The sequence below is a fragment of the Marmota monax genome, unplaced genomic scaffold (assembly GCF_021218885.2).
Source record: "Marmota monax isolate L192 unplaced genomic scaffold, Marmota_monax_Labrador192_F-V1.1 WCK01_AAM20220418_F8-fsc00014, whole genome shotgun sequence".
NCBI classification, from domain to species: domain Eukaryota; kingdom Metazoa; phylum Chordata; class Mammalia; order Rodentia; family Sciuridae; genus Marmota; species Marmota monax.
This window is the reverse complement of record NW_026695222.1, coordinates 18245825-18268991: the sequence shown is the minus strand read 5'-3', so window position 1 is coordinate 18268991 and position 23167 is coordinate 18245825. Positions and strand designations below refer to the sequence as shown.

The window sequence follows — 23167 nt, the reverse complement described above, 5'->3', positions numbered from 1 at the left end:
AGAAGCGTACTACAAAGGAGACCAATTATACTGAAATACAGTTTTCAAAGTATATATTTTTAAAGTACAATACAAGAATAAATGTGTTTCTTTATTAAGGCCATAAATAATAGAATCTAACAGCCGATCTAAAACAACCATAATTTCAAAGCAGCAATGAGCATAAACAATGTTCTGAGGTGCCTGCAACCAACTGTTTTATGATACGAAGAATATTTGTGATTTTATTGGTAAGAAAGTTAATGCTACTGTGGCTTGTTCCTTACATTCAAGGAGAAAGAAATGCTAAAGCTTAGTGAAAATTAAAATGTAGGGTTTTCTTCCCCCCACATCCAAGTTTGTAAACCTCATGCAGTGCATCCACGGAGCCCTTGAACTTCATGTTGAGAACCCCTGGCTTCGACTAATCAAAAGTCACACGCTGAGACAGGCAAGTCTTTTCTGAAGCAAGGGGTCTGATAGGAATGCAGAAACCTAAGCTAAATCAAGACTAAAGGAAGCAGGAAAAAAAAAGTGGGGGTGGGAAGAGGGTGGAGGAGGCTGGAGGAGGGTGGGCAGACAGGGCTACAGGGTCTGCTTCAGCAGGTCAGCAAGGGCTTCCTTCAGAAGGAGAGTGCTTCTCAGCTCGGGAGGTACAGACGTTGTCAAGGGGACTCAGATGACAGATGGCGCACATGCTAGGATTCCTGCCCACCTTGGCTTTCTCTCATTTCCCCCATTCTATTTACTTTTGTTTCCTGATTGGTTTTCTCTAAACATTTATGTGTTTCAAGGTACAGATGTGATACTTGCCCTTTGCAAATAGTCAGCCACTGAGGAGGTATCTCCTCTATCCCACTTCTCAGAAAGGACCACAGCTCTCAGCTCGGGTCTGGCTTTTCAAACAATTGGGTGTGCACAGGGGGTATCCAACAATCTGGGAACTTAGAAGGTTAGGGAGCTCACTAGCAGTGCAGATTCCCCACCCCATGCTGGTAAATGAGAGAGAGCAACCTCACTATGACAGATGCTGCTCACAGTGCCCTGGGAAAGTCTCCAAGGAAACTTTGAGGTTTAGGGAAAGAAGGTGAATCTAATGTCACATACCTCAGAGGTGGCAGAGCTGGGATTTGCACCTATATCTGTCAGACACCAAAGCCTATGCTCTAAATATTGTACCCATTAGCTTCCAGAGTTGTACCTAAAGGTGACTAATGCAAGGCACTTAGCATCATTCCAAAATTTTCCCCCCTTGGGCAGAGGACTGGGGTAGGGGTGTAGGCATATTTATTCCTGGGACCTGGATTGGATGTGCCAACTTAAAATGGACTTTCACATTGAAGTGTTTGGGAACCTCGTCAATAAGGTTTGAGTCTCCTAAAACATTCACAGGAGACTCCAGACATATTCAAAGCCAGCGTTGGAAAGAAAGGAAGCATTCACACTAACATTAAAAGCAAGATAAATATGTCCTCTAGCAGTTCTGTCATTTAATATTGTTTTGGCGCTACTGGCCAATGCAATTAGACAAGAGAAAGGAATAAAAAGTATATAGATCATGAAGAAATGAGGAAGCTAATCTTGTTGCAGATATCATTTACCTGACTGGGATGTAGGTGGGGGCAATCTAGCAAAAAAAAAAAAAAAACCTATTACAAACAATAAAAACTCAAGAAAGTAGCTGCATACAAAAATTAAAATACAAAAACTATGGTAGAGCATTGCTTAGCATGCAAGAAGCCCTGAGTTCAATCCTTAGCACACACATACACACACACACAAAAAAAACAAACTAAAATACAGAAACCAAATGCCTTCACATTTATATAAACAACAACCTGTTAGAAGACAGAACATCAGCCAACAGTGACAACAACAAGAAAAATTTCAAGAAAGAAAATTTCTTTCCCTGACTTATCTCTGATGAGGCCCTACTATGTTGCCCAGGTTGGTCTCCAATTCTTGGGCTCAAAGGGTCTCAAGCCTCCGCCTCCCCAGTAGTTGGGACTACAGGCATATGCTACTGCACTCAGCATGGAAGAAAACTTCTAAATGTTCTCTCTTCCCTCAAAAGCTCATTATTAAAACATAAAACATAAAGTTGAAATAATGGTACAGAGAACACCCATAAAACTACCACCTTGATTCTACAATTAACATATTTTTATTTCGCAAACACACTATCTATACCAAACCACATGTCTATCACACATCTATGCAGTTGTACATCCTTCTCTTCATCCAAACATCCATATTATTCCTAAAATACTCTTGGAAGAAACACACAAAGAGAAATCTTTTTTTAATTTTTTATATTATTATTTTTTTAGTTGTATTTGCACACAACACCTTTATTTCACTTGTTTATTTTTGTATGTGGTTCTGAGGATTGAACTCAGGGTCTCCCACCTGCGAGGCGAGCGCTCTACTGCTGAGCCACAACCCCAGCCCACAAAGAGAAATCTTAAAGTGAGAGGACCCACCAGGGAGGGGAATGTTGAGACATAAACCACGAATATGCAAGTTTTTGCTGTGTTAATTTATGAAGTTAATGTAATCCTAACTAATATAACTGTTGGATTTTTTTAACTACTTAAGATGATTTTAGTTCACATAGAAAAGTGAGGAGGAATGCAGGCAAATTCTGGAAACAAAATTTAAACAGAAGGACTTAGAATACATTGAAATTTGTTACAAAACTGTAGTAATTAAAACAGTATGGTGCTGACTCTTGGATGAGATGAAGGAAGCAGAAAAAAGTTTTGAAAAGCAGTCAGTCCAAACTCTGGTAGGAGTTTGGGGTATGATAATGGTGGGGTTTCAAATCAGTGGGAAAAATATAAATGAAACTGGGATGATATAGAAAAAGTTAAAAACCTAGACAAAATTAATTAGGACCCTACGTCATACCATAAAATAATTTAAATTCCCAAAGGTCAAATTTACATTTATGTAAGTGAAAGATAACTCAGAAACGATAAAAGATAAATAGGTATAGAGTACTTAACAATAAGAAATATTTTACTTGGGAAAAAAAATACCAAAAGCCAAGTTAAAATAAAAAAAAAAGGGGACAGACAAATGTTTGAAATTCATCTCACAGAGTTGCCCCAAATCAATAAGATGCCAGCCAACAAGCAAATAGAAAAAGAAACAAAGATTCTGAGCTGTCAGTTCCCAGAAAAAGAAGTACAAATGGTTCTTTTAAAAAATTTGTTTTTAAATGCAGGCCTGGGGCTCAGGGACAGAGCCTTTCGAAGTATGTCTGAGGCCCTGGGATTGATTCCCAGCAGGAAAGAAAAAAAAATCCAGTCTGATAAGAACAGGAGCTGGGGGTGTGGTCAGGGGTAGAGCACAGGCTTAGCATAGCCAGGGCACCCCCAGCACAAGAGAGAAAATGGGAGGAAGGAAGGAGAGGGGAGAGAAAGGAGGGAGGGAGGGAGAGAGGGAGGGGAAGGGAGGAAAAGGGTAAAAATGAAGCCTGCAAATCAAAACCACTGTAAGATGACAGCTTACTCAGAAGATGACCCAGGATCAAAACACTTGACTCTGGGGCAGTCGAGGTGGGGGGGAGGGGGGAGGACCAGGTACACATTTTTGCACACTGTTTGTGGGCGTGTAAATTGGTCCAACTTCTATGGAAAGTAATTTGCCAAAATTAAGAATGCACAAACCCTTTGACCCAGAAATTCTAACTTCTAGATAATATTTATCTTACAAATGCATTTGCAGGTATGTGCAAAGATTGATCATCTAGGAAGTTCATTGCAACATTATTTATAAGAGCACACAATTGGAAACAACCCAAGTGTTCATCATTTGGGGACTGGCTAAATCTTGCTTTGCCTCTTTGATGGGATGATCTACCGCCATTAAAAACCCATGTGAAGGGTTGGGGATGTAGCTCAGTGACAAAGTGCTTGCTTAGTATGCAAAAAGCCCAGGAGTCAATTCCCAGCACCACAAAACACACAAACATGGGGAGCCGTCATCAAGATGTATCATTACCTCCGGGTCACAAGCTGTCTATAGAAGTGGAAGTCTGAAGGCCAAGAGGGGCTCTGAACATTGAATTTTACAGCAAGTCCACCCTGCCTCAGGATATTCTTTATTTTTTTTTTAATATTTATTTTTTAGTTGTAATTGGACACAATACCTTTATTTTACTTATTGATTTTTATGTGGTGCTGAGGACCTAACCCAGGGCCTCTCCTATACTAGACAAGCGCTCTGCCGCTGAGCCACAACTCCAGCCCCGGGGTTCTTCTTTTCTTTGTGGGACGGACCCCACTAAGTTGCCCAGGCTGGCCCTGAATTCCCAGGCTCATGCTTCCCAAGTAGCTGGGACTATGGGCACATGCCACTCCGCCTGGGCCCTCGGGTTTTGCAGTGTTAGGGCTTGAGCCCAGGGCCTTAGGCAGCTGGGTGAGCCTCTACCCCTGAGCCACACCCCTGGTCCTCCCCAGGTTATTCTTATGCTGGGGCTCAAGGGGACAGAGGCCTGCAGCTGCCCTGGCGGTGCGCAGAGGTTTTCCTGACCCTTCGGGACTGGCCTGGGTACCACCTTCAGGAACTCCCCCCCCCCCCTTGTGTTTTTCTTCCCTCTCCCCACCCCCCAGCGGTCACCTTCAGTTGCACCCTGAGGCCAAGCCCAACGTGGCTCTAGCCTTTACATAAAACCACAGCAGTATCCATAGGAGCCGGGGTTTGCCAAGCGCTGGCCAAGCGCTTGCCAAGCGCTTGCCAAGCGCCCAGTGTGGGCACATGCGCACAGGCCGCGGTAAGGAGCACCCTGTGTCTTGTGACAGCTTTACTGAGATGGAATTCCCAGCCCACTGCCGCTCACCCATCTGGGGAATCCGCTCAATGGCTTTCAGTCTATTCACACCATTGGGCAGCCGCCACCACAGTCAACTCTAGAAACGGGCATCGTCCCCAGAGGAAACCCGTTCGCCTTAGTAGGAGCTTCGCTCCGCCTCCATCCGGGATGCCCCCCACCTGACTTTCCTCTCTATGGATTTATCTATTCTGGGCATTTCGTATGACTCCATGTATGGCGGCTTTTGTGTCTAGTTGCTTTCACCCAGCAGGATGCTCTCAAGGTCCATCTGTGATGGAGCGTGGCTCAGAATACCTCTTCTTTTTATTGCCAAATAATACTCCACTGTCTGGATGGAGCATGTTTTATTTGGCCACTTCTCAATGCCCCGACATTTGTGTTCTTCCCATCCCGGGCTGTCGTGATAATGCTGCTTGAATATTCCTTCATAGGGTTTGTGCAGACTGTCTGTCTTCAGTCCCCTGCGATTGACACCCCCAGGACCTGTCTGAGGTTATCTGCAGCAGCTGGGTCAGGTCTCCACCAGCAGCGGGTGAAGGATCCAGCTCCTCCACGTCCTCACCTGCACTCACTGCCTTTGTGATCCCAGCCCTGCTGCTCTGTGTGAGCTCAGTTGGGTATGGACTTGCATTTATTTCCCTGGAAGCCGACAAGAAAGGGAACTGAGGCCCAGAGGGGTTAGGAGCGCTGCTTGAGGCCCTGCGGCAAGGGGGGCAGGGGCGGGGTTCTAACCCAGCCCTTTACCCTGCCAGGTCCACCTTCCCAGGGGAGCAAAAAAATCCTTCCAGGGGAGAAAGGGGCTGGAGAGGGGACACGGGCAGCTCCGTGTAATCTTGGCATTTCCTGTAGAAAGCCCTTCACCTGGAGCAGAGTCGGTCTGGGGCTGGGTGACAGCTGTTGTCACTCCAGACAAGCCAGGTCCCCCCAGGCCCTCTCAGAGGAACCGGGGCCTTCCAGGGCCAGCTTTGCTCTTGGACATTTCTGGAAGGGACCCTATTTGTTGGATAAAGGCTAGCTACTGGCCTGAGGAGTAGCCAGACAGCCCTGGGACATCTGTGTTCTGCAACAGGCCCAGTGCCCTGCCTGTCCCCAGCCGTGTGCTCGCGTCTCCATCCATGCCCCCGTCCATTCTGAACCTCGGTGTCCTCATCTGAAAACTCAGGGTGCAATGGAGGTTGCTGTGGTGACGCACAGGGATTGCACCAAGACACAGGACTCATGGGCCAGAGCGTGTGTGGTAATGGGCCAACGAGGGCACACACTCCACACTCCTGTCAACCGCAGGGCAGACAAGTAAGTTGGCAAAAAATGAACAAATCAGAAAATATTTTGTTTAAAGTGACATACACATAGGTATTAAACCTATAAAAAGAATACTGGGATGGTGATTAAGTCAATAGTGTAGGCTGATTCAGGAGCTAAGTTCAAAGCCAGCCTCAGAACTTAGAGGGGCCCTAAGCAACTTAGTGAGGCCCTGACTCAGAATACAAACTAGAAGGGGCTGGGGATGTGGCTCAGAGTTAAGTGCCCCTGGGTTCAACCCTCAGGACCCAAAAACAAAACAAAAAAAGTCAGTATTGTGTTTGCCTCTGAGAAGGAGGGGAAATGATTGGGAAGAAACATGGGGCTGGTGGGATATGTTTGACAAGTGGTGGCTACGTGTGTGTTTTCTTTATAATTATTCACAAAACAGTGTAAACATGCTGTGTGCTCTCTCCTGGATGCGTATCTCAGAATCAAATAATAATCCGAGTGTCGGGTAATTGGATTGGAGCTGGACAAGTGTGGATTCCCCTTGGAACTCTCCTCCAGCCCCCGCCAGCTCCTATGCTCTGTGAAGAAGCCAGGCCCTGCTTGCATGGGGACGGAGCAGAGCCAGATGCTGCTTGGGTGGGGACTGGCTGTCTGTCACCTCCCTGCTCCATCTGACAATCTCCCAGGAAGACGCTGCTGCCTGGATTTGTTTTAAACAGCTTTATTCAGGTGGCTGGTAGTCACAGACTGGATCATGTGTACAGAGCGACCCACTCACCCCTAGGCAAGCCCTGGGCCTCTCCCACACCCGGACCATCGCTGAGGGCGGCCAGAGGTTTGAGCCAGTTCCCGGGGTGGGGGTGGGGTGGTGGGCCCAATAGAAATATTTACAACTCACCAGGGTGGGTGTCCCCCTGATCTGGAATGGTGAGGGAATTGGTGGAGGGGGGCCCTTGGCTCTCAACAGTCCCAGGCCCCTGGGTAGACTTGGCAGGATCCAAGAGGGGGCTGGGACATTGGGGGCTGGCAGAGGGGGGCTCCTAAGAGCCTCGAAGACCCTGGACGGGGTCCTGCTGGTGCAAACTCTGCGTGGGGCCCTGGGGCAGCGGGGACCTCCCAGGGGCTATGTGATCAGGCAGGTCCCTGGATCCCACCGCCCTGGAAGGGAAGCCGGGGCGTCTTCAGGAATAAAGAAGCTGACCAGGAAGGGCCTCAGGGAGGGTACCCCACGGGTCTCCCAGGGTCCTGTGAGTGGCCCTGCTGCGGGCCACCCCACCCCAGAAAGGCTCTCCTGGGGGCTCCCGCCCCAGTTCTTCACCAGGGAAGAGGCTCAAGCTCTGTTCAGAGGATTCGAGGCCAGAGTCGGGAGGGGTCACTGTCCACACCCCAGGGCCAAGCGGGGACCACAGGAGGGAGGGCGATAAGGCTGGGAGGCCCGGCTCAGGACAGGGTGGGGACAAGCAAGCAAAGCAAAACACGGGACTCCACTGAAGCTGGTGACAGAGAGGGGAAGCCCAGGCCTGGCATGGTCCCCATCCCAGCGCCCAGAGCGTGTCCCCTTGGAGCCCTGGACCACCTTCTCCGAGCCGGGGAGCGGGGTCTGGGGGGCGGGCGGGGTCACATGCTGAGCGGGGTGCTGGGCAGAGGCCGGCGGCGCCGCGGGCCGGGAGGCGGCCGCAGGCAGTCCTGTCCCCAGCGCCCGGCGGCCCTCATGCACTCTGTACCGCGGGCGGGCTAGAGGCTGCAGGCCTCGGGGTCCACCGAGCGCTTCCGCAGCTCCTTGCCCGGCTTGGGCGGCGGCGGGGCGGGCGCGGCCGGAGGCGCTTCGGGCAGGTGCAGGACCGAGTTCTCGCCGGGCTGCACCCGCAGGTAGGCCTTGACCTTGTGGTGCCGGGCCTTGCCGTCGCTGAAGTCGATCACGCGGCACTCATAGGTGCCCTCGTCCGTGGGCTTGACCCGCGACAGCCGGAGCTTGTGGGAGATGTTGCTGCCCACCACCTTGACCACCTGGGGGCGACAGAGAGACCGTGACCCGTCCGCCCGCGGCAGGGGCGGGGCCGGGGGCGCCACCCGGGTCCCAGCCCAACGTGGGGGACCCCGGGGACTCCCACGAGGGCAGCCAAGGTGTGCACGAGAGCGAGTTAAGTTGCAAACGAAAAGAGGAGGAAAATGAGCAGGTGGCGCCCGCCTGCAACCCCAGCAGCTCAGGAGGCTGAGACAGGAGGATGGCGAGTTCAAGGCCAGCCTCTCAGCAAGAGCGAGGCGCTCAGCAACTCGGTGAGCCCCTGTCTCTAAATAAAATGCAAAGTAGGGCTGGGGATGGGGCTCAGTGGTCGAGTGTCCCTGGGTTCAACCCCCAATACCCGTCTCCACCCCCGTCCAGAGAGAGGCAGACAGACAGACGGACAGGAAAATGTCCATCAACAGAATGGCTAAATAAACCGGCTTGCCTAGCAGCGAGGCCCTGGGCTCCATGGTGGAGGCCATGTAAGTAAACAACAAACTGGCTCCGCAGTCTTTTGTATGTAGAGGTTCAAAAACAGAAGGAAACCCAGCGCCTGCTCAGCCTCCTGGCAGGGGTGACTCTGGCCGCACAGGGAGGGGTGGCCCGGGGTAGTCGTCAAGGTGAAGTCCTCTCACCTGAAAGGTACTAGTTCTTTAAAATAAAGACCGACTGCAAATATATTAGGGCGCTATCAAGGGTCGGGGCACGAGTGTTTTTATGTCTGTCTTTGAAAAGCTTTGGCTTTGTTGGTTAGTTTTATTTGATTGGGTTTTTTTTTTAAACTTTTTTTTTTTTGTCGTGGGTGGACACAATGTCTTTATTTATGTATTTTCATGTGGTGCTGAGGATGGAACCCAGGGCCCCGGACGTGCAAGGTAGGTGCTCTACCACTGAGCTACAGCCCCAGCCCAGGGTTTTTAATTTGTATTTTAAAATTGAACTTAGGTACACACGGCTTGATGAAATTTTTTGTATGCCTGTGTAGCAACCATCCAGAGCAAGGCATGCAACATCTGTAGCCTTCTAGAACATTCCCTGGTGCCCCTCCCTTGTCAATACTAACCCCCAACTAGGGCCAAGCACTATTGCCACTTTTATCACCAGAGCTTAGTCTTTCTGGAATTCTTTGATAGGGGATTCCTGGCTGTGTCTGGTTTCCTTGACACAACATAATATCATGAGATAGCTCTGTGTTGGTACATGTGTCTGTCAGTTCTTTTTCATCGGTGTGTACTATTCCATTGGATGACCACATAACTTGCCTATCTAGTCACCTGATGATGGACATTTGGGTAGTTTCCAGATTAGTACTCTTATGATTAAATATGCCATGAATATAACCCTGCTGTTTTTTTTCTTTTCAATTCAGAGAGAAAAAGGAGTTGGATAATTAAGTAAGATACACCATTGCGGAAGCTGAGCAAAGGGTACAGGAGATTCTATGATCTATTTTTGCAACTTTCTGTGAGTCTATAACTCAAAATAAAAAGTTTTAGAGAAAAAGACTGGGGATGTAGCTCAGAGGTGGAGCACTTGTCTAGCATGCCCAAGGTCCTGGGCTCAATCCCCAGCACTGAAAAACAGTTTTAGAAAAGAGGAGGGGAAAGTTGAGTCTCTGGAGCGGGTGGTGGTGGTGGGAGGGGCTTCCGTTCTTCCCGGGCCTCTTCTCATGGCTGGAAGAAGCCCAGCTCCTCCTGGACAGAGTGATGGAGATCAGTCCCCAACATTCGGCTAGTGAGCCCCTTCCCCAGCCACTTCCTTCTAAGATCTGACACCCACTGGCTGTCTGGGGGCCTCAGACCAGGCCCAGCCCTGAGCTCTGCTGGTCCCTCTCTTCTGTGGCTACAGGCTGGCCTGTTCCTGCCAAGCCCCATCTCCGGGAGGGGGAGGGAGCCCAGCTTTGGGCCCTGGGTAGGTGCCCCTGCTTATCACCCCAAAGCCAGGGGCCAGGTAAATTGCTGAGTGAGTGGGCTCCCCACATTCCCACAAGCACACCCACTTCCCAGGGGGGAAAGCCGAGGGGGGGACTGGTCCAGGAGCCCCCGACCGTGAGTGGCAGAGCTGAGGACTGAACCCAGCCTGGACTCCATGCACTCTCACCCTTGAAACTGTGTGCCAGGCCCACAAAGGGTCACCCAGAGCTGGCAGGGCCACAGGGGAGCTCCTTGGCTCCCGAAGGTGAGAGGGTTGGTGGGCTGCAGCAGGGAGCAGGGCCCAACCTCCCTTAGGCAGAGCCTTCCTGCTGGTCATCACCCCTTCCAACGAGGAAAACATGGGCTGATGGTACAGCAGGAGGTACAGAGGCGGGACACAGGCAGAACTTCCCAATGGCAAGCAGAGGGGAATTCTGGCAGCTGTCCCTCTTGGAGTGGGTGTCCCTTCCCCAGGGCCGGCCCAGTGGAGCCAACCCCGCCCTGACTCGCTCACCCCGACCAAGGGCACCGAGTGGGCGCGTCCTCAGCTCCCGGGCGAGTTAGGAGCCGCTGTTGCAAATGCGCAGCGGGAGCGAATTACCTCAACAGCTGTTTCCCTCACGGATATTAATTATCCTTCATTTGTCAACCCTACAAGGCGCTAATGGAGTAATAATGCGAGGCGCTGGGAACCGGCTCCCAGGGAGGGAGCCCGCCGCCTCCCGCCCCGCCCCGCCCGCAGCCACGCCCCTCCCGCCCCGCCCCGCCCCGCCCAAGCCACGCCCCTTCAGGCCCCGCCCTGCCCGAGGGGCTCCTCCCCTCCGAGGGAGGCGGGGCCGGGAGCACTGCGCAGGGGCCGGGCTCTCTGACCCTGCCTGGTCCCGCGCCCCGACCTTTCGCTTGGGCTTTGCGTTCAGACATTCACTCAACAACTTAGCCAGCGCCTCCTCCCAGCTGCACCCAGCTGTGAACCAGCCACACCCAGCAGCGCCTCCAGGGCTGACGAAGGAAGCCAGAGACCAAGACGTGCAGACCTGCAGCCCTGGGGTCTGCCTCGGTCAGGACACCAGGACAGGGTTGGCAGAGCGGGTCACTGATGTCCATGGAGCACTGGGCACTGCGCCAACCCCACCCATCTCACCGACACCTCACCATCACCCCACGAGGGGCACGGGTAGCAAGCCCATCGTATGGGGGAGCAGAGTGAGTCCCAGAGAGGGCTGTGGTTTTCCCCAAGGCCACCAGCTGGTGACAGAGGCCAGGCCTTAGCCACGGCCTGGGAACCTCCTATGAACAGCCCATCTTCCCATCCCCACCTCATTTCCCAGGCCCCAGGCTCCACGTGTTGGGGAGCCCAGCCCATTGGAGGGGCCCCATCATTCTGTGCCAGATATTTTTGGAGGGTAGGGGAACAGTCGGTTGAGTTTCATCATCACAAATTGCACAAAAAACCTCCTGGCCCAGCCTCCAGTGGGCCTGAGTGGCCAGGGAGAGCGGAGGCCCCCACAGCAGCCTGGCTGTAAATCATAATCACCTGGGCACCGGCATCGACAGGCCTTCCTGGTGCAATTAAGTACCTAATTATGCTGAAAGGGATGAGGCCAAGTCTTGGCCGTGACCGAGCTCAGGCTCCCTCATGCTCACCCTCGGCCTAGGCCCCGTGGAGACACCCTGGCCAGCTCTTCCTTCCCCCAGGGAGGAGGGCAGTGCCCATCTGTGCCCCTGGGGCCAACCTTGCCTCTGTGTGGCCCCAGGGACGGTGTGGGATGGGGAGCAGGGGTCAGGTGCCTACCCTGCTCTGAGCCTCCATCCAACACACCCAGTTGTCTCACCAGCCCCTCGGCATGTTCAGAACCCACCTGGGGTCTCCCCAATCCTGGGCCCCGAAGGCCTCACCTGCTCCAGCCAGACCCAGCCAGGTTCATCCCTCCACAAAATCTAACCCCCACACCACCTCTGACCTTCCTCCAAATGGCAGAACCAATCCCCCTGCACTGGCCACGGAGAGGTCCACCTCCTCACATCTGGGTCACCGCCCAGCCTCTCCTGTCTCTGCAGAGCTATCTGGCCCTTTCCATCTGTTCCTCCCTGACGCCAGACAGAGCCTGTCAAAGTGCCTCAGCCTGGGAGACTCTCGATGGCTGCCCACAGTGGTGGACGGGACCCATGGGGACTCACCCCTGCTCACCCCAGGCAGGCTCGGGCCAGCAGCTCCCCTCCTGGGTTTTGATGGCCACTCATTTTCCTTTGTGGTGTGTGGTGACTGGATGATGCCTGTCTCCCACCCTGGCCTGGGAGCACACAGCGGGCAGGGGCTGTGCGGGTGGCCAGGGCCTTCCTGGAGGAACCTATTTACTGTGGTCCTCAACCATCACCTTAGGGTGATGAAGTCCCCCTGGGGAGGGTGGAGAATTTCTTAAAATTAGGAAATCAGAGTCTACTTTCAAAACCGACTAAGGGGAAATCAATTTAAACTCCAGTACAAAGGACTTTAGTTAGATAAAGAGAGAAACTTCCAGAGCTTGAAAATGACCAATAAGCAGAAGGGATTGTCCAAGCCGCAGGATGAGGCCCATCCCACCGGTGGAATCCTTAGCATCTGCTGGCCACCAGGGGAGACATTGCTAGGCCAGGGGTCCCTCCCTGGGCCTGAGTTAAGTGAGATAATTCATGTAAAGTGCTCATCAAGGTTCCTGACATATGGTAAGCACTCGATAAATGTTAGCTGCTCTATTATTACTGTATTATTCTTATTTTTTCACAGATGCCCGCCCTCCCATATGAATGATCTCACTATAAGATTCTGGGTTCTTCTCCTTCCCTTGTCTGGTTTCCTTCTCACAGTAGGAAAAGGAGTCTTAGGATTCATAAATACGTGTTAACAAGTTTCCACCCTGGTAACCCCTGCCATTCACAGCCAGACCCACAGCACTCCAAAGTGTTTTCTTCTATGGCTTAGACCACAGCTAACTTGGGAAATGGAGGCACAGGAGGTGGCAGAGTGGAGCCAGGACGCAGCTCCTGGGACGCTAAGTGCTAACCCCACAATGTCCTCGCCATCCCTACCCTGCTTTCATTACAGCCTGACCTTCCCAAGGTTCACATGGTGACCCCTACAGGGGTCTTTTTTTTTTTTTTTTTTTGGTGGTGGTCCTGGTGACGGAACCAAGAGCTCGTGCATGGCAGGCAAGGCCCGAGCCCCATCCCTGGCCCTTTTATTGTTTTATTTTGGACAGGGTTTCCTTAAATTGCCCAGACTAGCCTCAGACTTTCAATCCTCTCGCCCCCTCCTGAGTCTCTGGAATTATCGGCCTGCACCACTGAGCTACAGGTCAGATGACCCCCACCCCCAGCCAGGCTCGCTGAACATGACCCGCACTTCCTCCTCCAAGAACCCGGAACCCCACAGGCTCTGCCACTGCCCAAATTCTAGACTTCTCTGTTGGGTGTTTTTCAAAAGATCAAATTAGGTCACAACACTTAAAAATCAAGCCAGATCTCCCTTCAAGCCAGGCGCTGGGGTGGGCCTGTAATCCCCGTGACCTGGGAGTCTGGGGCAGGAGGAACGCAAGTTCAAGTCCAGCCTCAGCACTTAGGAGGGCCCCGACTCAAATAGAAAATAAAAAGGGCTGGGGGTGTAGCTGAGGGACAAAAGTGCCCCTGGGTTCAACGTCCCCAGTACAAAAAAACAAAAAAAAAAAAAAAAAAAAAAAAATATATATATATATATATATATATATATATATATCCAGGCAATATCCCATCAAACTTGGTGTTTTTAGAAGACATGGGCATGTGAGGTCTGGATCCCTGCCTGGATGGATTGCCTGTTACCCCTGCAGCTATGGGACCTGGTCCCCCAGGTCCCTGCCTAGTCATACACATACGCCTCAGGCATGGCAGACTCGAGCCATGGTGGCATGTCCCTGTACAGCATCTGCTACATGCACGTTGGCTGCATGGATGTGAGTGTGACTGTCACCAGTGAACATTTATGGGCACCTACTTTGTGCCGGGCTCTCTTCTAGGCCCTGGAAATGTGGCCAGGGATCAGGCAGACACAGACTCGGGCCACCGTCTCTGGGGAGAGGGACAGGGAGCAAATAAGCCCAGGATGGATTGTTATGGATAGAAATGCAGCCAGAGGTGGGCAGAGTAAGGGGCTGCAGCTGTCGCCAGGTGTGGGGGGAGGGGGAGGAAGCTTTCTCCCTGCAAAGGCAGGAAGAGGCATGGGAAGGGGCATGGGAAGGGGCATGGGAAGGGGCAGGGGGGGAGTGCCGTGAAGCAGGATGGGACAAGCCCAGGCTGGGCAAGCAATCACGCAGAGCCTTGAAGGCCACAGAGAAGTCCAAGCCTTCTCCTGCGACTGACTGCAGGAACCCAGGGTGCGGGGCGGCTGGCGGGTGCTGCCAACTCTGCCAGTGGGGTTTAGGGACAGCGGAGTCCCTGCACCAGGGCTGGGCAGGGATCTTTGCTGACCAGCTCCTCAGGGCCCCAGCTGGGGCAGGAGGGCAGGGGGTAGGGCTGGGATGACTGCCACCCTCACGCTGAGCGCACTTATTTGATTTCACTAATTAGCATCGTTGCATTCCCCTCACGTGGGCCCAGAAGCCTCAAATTATAATCCTCTAAATCAATTAGATTAGTGTCTCCTTTGCCTGAGCTGCTCTGAACCCACAGACAAAATCACAAAACAGGGGGTTTCAATAAGGGGGTGCATTCACGCCCCCTCCCACAGGTCTCCATCTGCCCGGCTGATGTATATTTGGGCAAGAAATGGGGCATCAGACATGGATGTGCCTTGGGCAGAGGGTGACAGCCAGAGCCGGAGGGGAGGGAGTGGAACTTAGCCACCTTGGGCTGGATGGAATTTCTGGACTTCAGCTCTGCCTAAGGCCACCCAGGACCAAGTGTACTTTGAATGTCCTTGCTCTGGCCTTCACCCACCTCTCGCCTGAGTGGCTGCAGGAGCCTCCTCCCTGGCCTCCACCCTGAAGGCCAGACTCCACCCTGGTGTCCATGCTCCAAGCTCCGACCTGTGGCTCACGACAGCTTCTCCGTGCATCTGTCTAAGTGGACTTGGGGTCCTGAGCTTCCCCATTTGTCCTTGGAAAGCTGGACGCAGTGGCGCACTCCTGAAATCCCAGGGATGTGGGGGGCTGAGGCAGAGGATGGCAAGTTCCAGACCAGCCTCAGCCACTTAGTGAGGGAGCATTGCCCTCGGCAACCCAGGGGGACCCTGTCTCCAAATGAAAACAGAAAAGGGCCGGGATGTGGCTCGGTGGTTCAGTGCCACTGGGTTCAGTCCCTACTACAGAAAAAAAAGGTGAATGTCTAAGAAGGCCACGGGGTCCTGCAGTCCCCGCCCCTGGAGCCAGATCATCCAAGGGACCCAGGGAGTCAGGGGCCCCGAGATGCTGTGGCTGTCAGTCATGTGGGCCCACAGAAGCCACTCAGTCCCGTTAGGTGCTGTTGGTTCCCATGAAGCGCAGGCGCGGCCCAGCCGACAGAGGGATGCGTCTTCTCTCCCTTGTCATTTTTTGTGCCTGTCATTCAATGAACTTGAAAAATCTCTGGCTTTTAAAAAACCAAGCAGGGCCATTTTTTCCCCTTCTGTTTCTCTTCTCCTCCATCTTCTTGCCTAACCTCCCCAAGGAAATGAACAACAACAACAACAACAAAAAATTAAAGTTCCCGGCGCCCTGGCCCAGAGCCCTTGGGAGACGTCATTATCAGAACTCACACTTATTTTGGTGGCGTCCTTCCCTGCGTCCTCCTGGTGAGAAGCTTTTAGCTGTGGGATGGGGGGGGGTGGCAGAGAGAGCAGAGACAAGGTGTTAGCCTGGGTGGGGGTCAGGGACACATCAAGGGTGGGTGCAGGGGACAGTTAAGATGGTGGCAGAGGGAGGCTGATCATGCTGGGGGTTGGGGGGGAGCCTGCCGAGCCCCGTCAGCTGCACGGGCAATAGCTTCAGACAAAAATTAAAATCCTAATGGAAAGTGAGTTAGAAGAGATGGTGGTCAGCCACAGCAGAAGACATGCAGGGCCACCAGGGCGGGAGCCAGGAGTCTTCCAGCTCTGTGTCCCTCAGGGGCAGGGGTGGGGGTCGGAACACAGGTGACGAAGGAGATGCAAGGAACTGACCACGCAGCCTGAGGGCTCGGGTCTGTCGGGGTGTTTGGGTCGGAAAGGGGTGTGGACAAGCAAAAGGGCAAGTGTCTGCTCTTGTGGCAGCAGGGCTGTTGACACCACCTGTGTCTGTCCCTGGTCCCTCTGCAGCGGGTCTGCGTGGGGAGGTGCCCCAATGCCCTTGGAGCCCCTCCCCCGCGAGTCTTCGCAGGATGACCTGGAGCGGCCACCTGCAGAGACCAGCCAAACTCCTCTCCCACAGGCTCTCTGGCTGTCAGGTCCCCTAGCCTGTGTGTGGCTGGAGAGCCGGGGACTGGAACGAGAGCAAGGCAGAGCGTGCACTTGTGTGGACAGGGAGGTGGCTGTGAGGGCGTGGACCGCATGTGTCCGTGTGTGGGCCCAGGCCCCCTGCACACCCACCCGCGCCACCCACGCGTGTGTGAGGATGTGACTTGGGAAGCAGCCCCGGGGACAAAGACACAGATGCCCGTGGTTTATCTGGGAGGCCACTGAAGACAGGCCAGTGGCAGGAGGGGACTCCAGTAGCAGCTGGTGTGAGGGGGTGAGAGGACAGAGGGGGGAAGCTGATGGCAGGGGAGGAGGGTCAGTGGAGAGGGCGGCGGGTGGGGGTGGCTGCGCCAGTCACACTGGGGCACCTTTGCAGAAGCACAGACACTCTTAGATCGAGGGACCTGGGGGTGTTCCCCTCCAGCCCTGCCAGCCCCCAGTGTGGGCTGCTCCTAGTGCTGGCTGCCAGCAGGCTGTGCCAACAGTCCAGAGGGACCCCCAGGCAGTCACAGCAGTGGGCAGGAGTGTGCGAGGTGGCCCAGGTCTGCTGTGGTGGGGATGCACGTGGAGACAGGGTGTGGGCAGTGACAGGGGGCTGGGCATGGGTGCTGGAGCTTGAACTTGGGAGGGGACTCTGCGACTGCAGAGCCCTTTGCAAAATAGCTGCCTGTGACCTGGACCAGCCGCTGTCCCTCTGGCCAGGTATCCCGTCCTGCACCAAGGGGAGGGCCTCTGTGCTCTCTGGAGGGCCCTTCCCCTGTGGCCTCTGGGGGCTCAGCCGAGGTCTCCTCCTGCCCCCTCCTAACTGTCAGCCCCCACACTGGAACCCTATGAGGGCCGGGGGCTGGGGTAGCAGAGAGGAGCACAGCTGGGTGCCGTGGAAGGCGACAGGCGGCCCTGGGTCCCTCAAGGAGGTGGGGGCAGCGGACACCGGCCCAGGGGTCTGGGTGGGCCCCAGTGCCCAGCGGCTCAGGGCGTTACCTGGTTGGAGGCCCAGGCCTGCTTGTCGGCCCAGTCCCGGGGGCTCCGCACGTACCACCACTGGATCTCCAGCGAGTAGGAGGGGGAGCCGCTGCCGCGGAAGGAGCAGGCCATCTCCACGTCCTCGCCGGTCCGCGCTGTCATGTCGTGGGGCGTCTCTGTGAACAGGGCTGTGCGAGAAACGGGGGAGGAGTGCCGCTCAGGAACCCACAGTGCCCCCGAGGGCTGCAGGGGGGTCTGGTGGGCGTGGCCGGCCTCAGGTGGGGCACCTGGCGAGGCCACTGGGGCGGGCAGAGCGTGCAGTGCCGGCAAAGGATGCCACACTGTGACCTGGGCCTCTCCCCAAGCTCGGCTGCTGTGCAGGATGGGGGCAGGGGCTGCACAGGACCTGGTGAGCAAGGAGGCCAGGAGGCCCGGAGGCTGGAGCCACTCCCAGCCAACCTCAGTCCTGTTCAGCTCCAAGTTGGCCCCTCGAGAGGCCGGCTCTGGGCAGGACCCCTACCACCCCTCTGTGTTCACTCTGTCACCAGCGGTGGCAGCTCCCGGGGCTGCACGGTCCCTGGCACTCTGCCTACATTGAAGGGAGATCCTTCTCTATCGTCTCGGGGCACCTGGGGTGCCATGGGAGCCACCCCCGCCGCCTGCGGTCCCCCCACCAGCTCCCAGGGCCCGCAGCTGGCCCGCCCCGCAGAGCCCAGCCCCGCGCCCGCCAGGCACCAGGCGGAGGAGAAGGCAAATCCCCTGCGTGTGGCCCCGCGCGTCCCCGCCATATGCCTGTCTCTCATCCCCCCAAACAAACATTGTCCTGAGGTGTAATTAGAATTCTTTCCTCTTCTCGGGAGAGATTATCCCATCCTCGGAGGCGCCCGGGGAAGGTGACGTCGTCGGCAGCCCCCCTGCGCCCTCCCCGTCGGACTCGCAGCCCGGTCCGCTGCCCTCCACTGCCTCCAGGAAAGGGCGTCCTGGGCTGGGAGGGAGGGGCTCCTGGATTCAGCCTCCGCTCTGGGGCCACCCACCTTGTCCCTCCCCAGAACTACGGGGCTCTGGATGACCTGAGCTGACCGAGGCGCCCTCGGGAGGCTTCTGCTCTGCGCCGCTCACGGGTTTCCCCGGGGTTTCCTGGGGGGGGGGGGCTTCATGAGCAGTGGGTGGGGGTCGCATCTGCAGGGCCTGGCCGTCCCCAGCCCCAGGGCAGAGGGCTCTGCATCTGCAGGGCCTGGCCACCGGGGTGAGCAGAGATGCTTGGTAAGTGGCCTGAGTTTCCGGGCACAGTGTGTGTGTGTGGGGGGGGGGACATCAAGCCTGAAGGTGGACGCCTGTGCCCCCCACCCCAGGGGACAACCAGCTCCCAGACCCGGGACCTGGCTCTGGGACAGAGCCCCTCCTAGAGCTAGCGGCCCTGGGTTTGACCCCCAGTACAGGGGCCGTGGAGGGCGGCAGGGCAGTCCCTCCCCAGCCCCGCCCTGGCCATCACACCACGGCCACTCCCTCCAGGGCCACAAACCCGGGCTCCCTCCCTGCCTGGTCCCCTTATGCCCCAGGTTTGGTCTCCAGCGAACCCTGTGGCTTTGCCCCCAGAGCATCTCCAGACTCAGCCCCTGCCCGCCCCAGAGGTGTTTTGGCAAAACACAATCAGCCCCTGAGCCGCTCTACTCCCGGCTCTCCCACGGTATCCTTCCTCCCCAGGTAAAGCCCAAGTCCTCACCGTGGCCGCGGAGGCCCTCGGGTTGGGCTCCTCTCTGGTGTGAACTCCTACTCCATCCCTCACCAATCTAGTCCCAACTCAGTGGTTTCCTTGCTGCTCCTTGACCCCTGCCGTGGAGATCCTACCTCTGGACTTTGGCTGATCCCTCCTGCCTGCAACACTCTTCCCCTAGATTCCCACATGGCTCCCTCCTTCCTGTTCATCAGAACTCTGCTCACCTCCTCGAGGAGACCTACCCAGCACTTTAAATCACCCTGCCCTTCTAACAGGATCAGTGCTGGCCAGGAGGGAAATGGTCTGTATCTGAACTCAAACAGCCACCAGCCACATATGTCTATTGAGCACTTGAAGTGTAGCACCAGCCGGTTAATCCTAAAAACTCAGGAGGCTGAGAAAGGAGGATTGCAAGTTGAAGGCCAGCCTTAACAATTTAGTGAGACCCTGCCTCAAAATAAAAAATTAAAAAAAAAAAAAAGGACTGGGGATGTAGCTCAGAGCTAAAGCACCCTTGGGTTCAATACCCAGTAGAAATAAAGAAAGAAGAAAGGAAGAAAGAAAGAAAGAAAGAGAGGTGGTAGCTGGTGGGTGTGAGTGAGGACCTGAATTTTATTTGATTTTATTGAAATCAATTAAACTTCAATGCAAATAGTCACTCAGAGGTCGTGCTACTGTGCTGGACAGGACAGCTAATACGCTTAGTTCACTTATGGTTTTACCTGCCCGTCCTTCCAGGAGGCAGCAGCTGCTTGTCTGCAGATCTACCTCTATTTACAAGGAAAGTGCCTGGCACAAAGTAGGTGCTCAGTGGATGCTTTGAGATGAAGGGATGAATGGCGGGCATGCAGGTCCAGAGCTGGCCGCACGCTGGGCGTCCTGGGCCAGCCTTCTCTGGAGCCCCCGAGGCTAAGCTGTACCTGGGGCCACAGAGCACCTGGGCCAGGAGTGAGCCCTTGCCCCGGCCTTGGGACAGTCTGCCTTGACCCAGGCCCCTCTCCCCAGCGCTTTGCAAACGCAAGAAGGAGAGTGGCGAGGCCCTCAGCTGGATCTGAGGTGGCCAGGAGTGTGACCCTAGCTGGCAAAGAGACAGGAGGGACATGGCTGTGACGTCCTCCAAGTGCCATGGCCTGAGCCACAGAAATCAGTACCGCGGTTCCCCTCCCACGGTGGGGAAGAGGGGCTGAGCTCAGCTCAGGATCCCAGGCCGGTGAGGTGGCCTGGTGCTTCAGGAAGTGGGAGAGCCGGGGAGCCCCGCAGGCGGGACCTAAGTCTCAGGACTGACTGAAAACCCTGACCAGGCTCCTTCCACTACCTCAGAAAGCAAGGCTCAGAGAGGGCAGTGTCTGCCCTGGAGTTGCTCAGCATCCCGGGGTTAAGAGGCTGGCCCTGGGCTCGGAGTTTTTGCCAGGTCCTCTCCCTGGAAACAGCCCCGAGCTATGCAGCCTGGGGTGGACAGGACAGGACAGGACAGCAGCTTCTCCACCTGAACCCAGCAATGGCCATCGAGGGCCGTGCTGCCCAGCGGAAACAGAATGGGAGTCCCTCCAGGAGACACAGAGGGAACAGTCCCCTTTCCAGTCGTCACAATGAGAAAAAGTTAAAAAAAAAAAAAAGGGAAATTAATTTTAATAATGTATTTTATTTAACCTGAGTTATCAAAAAATTATTATTTTAACATGTAATAAAGATTACTAATGAGACATTTTACATTCTTTTCTCGTGCAAAGTCACGAAAGTGGAGAGTCTTCCCCACTCCCCGCACATCTCAATTTGGACTGGCCACCTTCCCGGTGCTGGGGGCTGGACCTGCAGACGTCCCAGCAGACGGTCAGCACCACCAGCCCCAGTGGCCACCCGAGCGCCGCGGCTCAGAGGGCACAGCACCAGGCAGCAGCCTTATCATAGCGGTGGGGACTCAACCCCAGGCCCGCCCACTCCGGGTCCTTGCTTTCCCCAGGGGACTTGGGGCTCTTTCTGAAGCGGAGCAGCCTTCACCTTGCTGAGTGACAGCCTGCTGGGCACCGCAGCCGAGGAGTCTGTTCCACTGCCCGCTAAGGCCGGGCATCAGGGGCATTTCACCCAGCCAGGGGCTACCGGGGGGGCTTCCCTGAGGAGGCGTGACCCTGCCGTGAGCCCACTGGGCAGGTCACCATAGCAGGGAGCAGGCTCCTGAGCTTCGTGGGAGCCAGGCTGCAGGTACAGCCACCAGCTGTCCCACCCACTGGGCTACCCTGGCCCTAGAGTCTCCCAGTGCCCCCTGACCTTGCCAGGAGCACCCAGGTGGGGTGGGGTGGCCCCTGAGAATCCCCTGGGCTCCAACCTGGTGGCCAAGGGGACGCTGTGTCTGCAGGACAGGCAGGGAAGCCGGGGTGCTGGACATGGGTTGCGTGCAGGGACATAGGGAGCCCTGGACAGGGGACAAGGATGCAGGATGGAGCCCGTCTCTGCCCACAGGCCTGCTGTGCGACCTGGGAGCACCCCGGCTCCTGAGCGTCCCTCCCTCTCTGTATAATGGGGGTTCACCCTGATGGCCAGGAGCCCTGGCCTGTGTCCTGGGGGTTGGTGTCTCTGCCTTGGAGGGCTTCCTGGAGGAGGGGGCACGCAGCCAGGCAGGGAAGGCTGGGCGCACACCGCCAGGACAGGCCAGGGGCAGGGGTGCCAGGCGTGTGGGCACTGCGAGCGTGAGAATCGGAGCTGGCCGCCCTGCACCTGCTGCCCAGTGGGCGCCTGCTGCCAGGCCAGCGCCCCATGCACTCCCACAGAAAGAGCAGAGCAAAGTCAGAGAACAGGTTTGCACAGAGCTGCCCTTGGCCCCTAGGCCTGACCTGCCATCGTGACCAAGATCCCCGGGCTCAGCCTTGGGCTTGGGTCAGCCTCGCCCCATGGAGCTCTGCACCAGCTCCCCTTCAGCCACTCCCTCGCTGGGCTCAGCCCCCCCCACCACCCATGGTTCCTCCAGGGACCTGTAAGGCTGCCGCACCAGCCCAGGACTGGGGGGTCCCGACGACCATTGATGATGCTGACGACAAGGTTGTGGCAATGATAATAATCCTGAAGAAATAAAAGCCACTTGTTTTGCACCAGCCGCAGCGCCAGGCTCTTACACAGATTCCCTCCTGCTCCCAGCATGGCACTCAGTACGGTGGGGTCCTTATTATCCCTGATTTAGATGGGGAAGCCAAGGCTCAGAGAGGTTTAGTGACTTGCCCAAAGCCACAGAGCAAGTGAGAGGTTAAATGAACCCAGACAGGGAACCTGTAACCTCTAGACCTTCCTCATGACCCCTTCCCCTTCTTCCCTCCAGCCACCCAGCCCCCAGCCCCACAGCAGCATCAGAGCCAAGCTGGGGACACAAAATCCCTGTCTCTGCCAGATCCCCAGGCGACTCCCGGCCCAGGGGCTGCTGTGGTTATGGATATGGGAGAAGGAGGGGGTGGTGCCCTCCAGCCTCAGGGCCTGCCTAGCGGGCTGGGCTCTCTGGGAGGACAAATTAGATCCTGCAGGGGAGGAGCAAGGAGCTTCAGTGGCCGCAGCCTCTCCTTCCTGCGAAGTGCGCATCCACCCCGGTGGACAGGACAGTGCAGCTGCAGGCCATCGGTTGCGTGCAGGGACATAGGGAGCCCTGGACAGGGGACAGGGATGCAGGGGTGCGTTCCCACTGAACCACGTCCCCAGCTCCTTTTACTTTTTATTTTGAGACAGGGTCTCCCTAGATTGTTGAGACTGGCCTCTAACTCCCATCCTCCTGCTTCAGCCTCCTGAGTCACTGGGATGACAGGTGTGCACCACCATGGCTGCCTTCCAGAAAGATCTTCAAAGATGCTTCCTTCTTGCCTTGGCAGATGGCACAGTGGCACAGCATCTGTATTTCCCCGGACCAGGGACCTCTCCCACGTAGCTCCGTCTTCCTCTCCGGCCGCCTTTGTTCTACCACCTCCACCTCCCAGAAGCCTCTGGACTCCTGCAGGCCCAGGGCGTTTGTCCCCGTGGGCAGCAGCAGCCAGGCCCCCGGGCTCACTCCACCTCTGCTGAGATTTCCCATCCCAGATGCCCTGGTCAGCCCCACATCTCCTCT

The 23167-nt window shown here is 55.5% G+C and overlaps 1 protein-coding gene across 1 annotated transcript in view; it reads right to left on the bottom strand.

Moving 5' to 3' along the window:
* Window positions 1-6778: 6778 nt before the first annotated feature.
* Vstm2l (V-set and transmembrane domain containing 2 like) overlaps window positions 6779-23167 on the bottom strand; it is a 31655-nt gene continuing 15266 nt past the window's right edge. The window contains exons 2-4 of the mRNA XM_046433890.2: window positions 17391-17560; window positions 15735-15785; window positions 6779-8080 (exon numbers count right to left, since the gene is read on the bottom strand). Coding sequence (XP_046289846.1) covers window positions 7808-8080; window positions 15735-15785; window positions 17391-17560 — 494 coding nt within the window. The 3' untranslated portion in view covers window positions 6779-7807. The remainder of the gene's footprint in view (window positions 8081-15734; window positions 15786-17390; window positions 17561-23167) is intronic.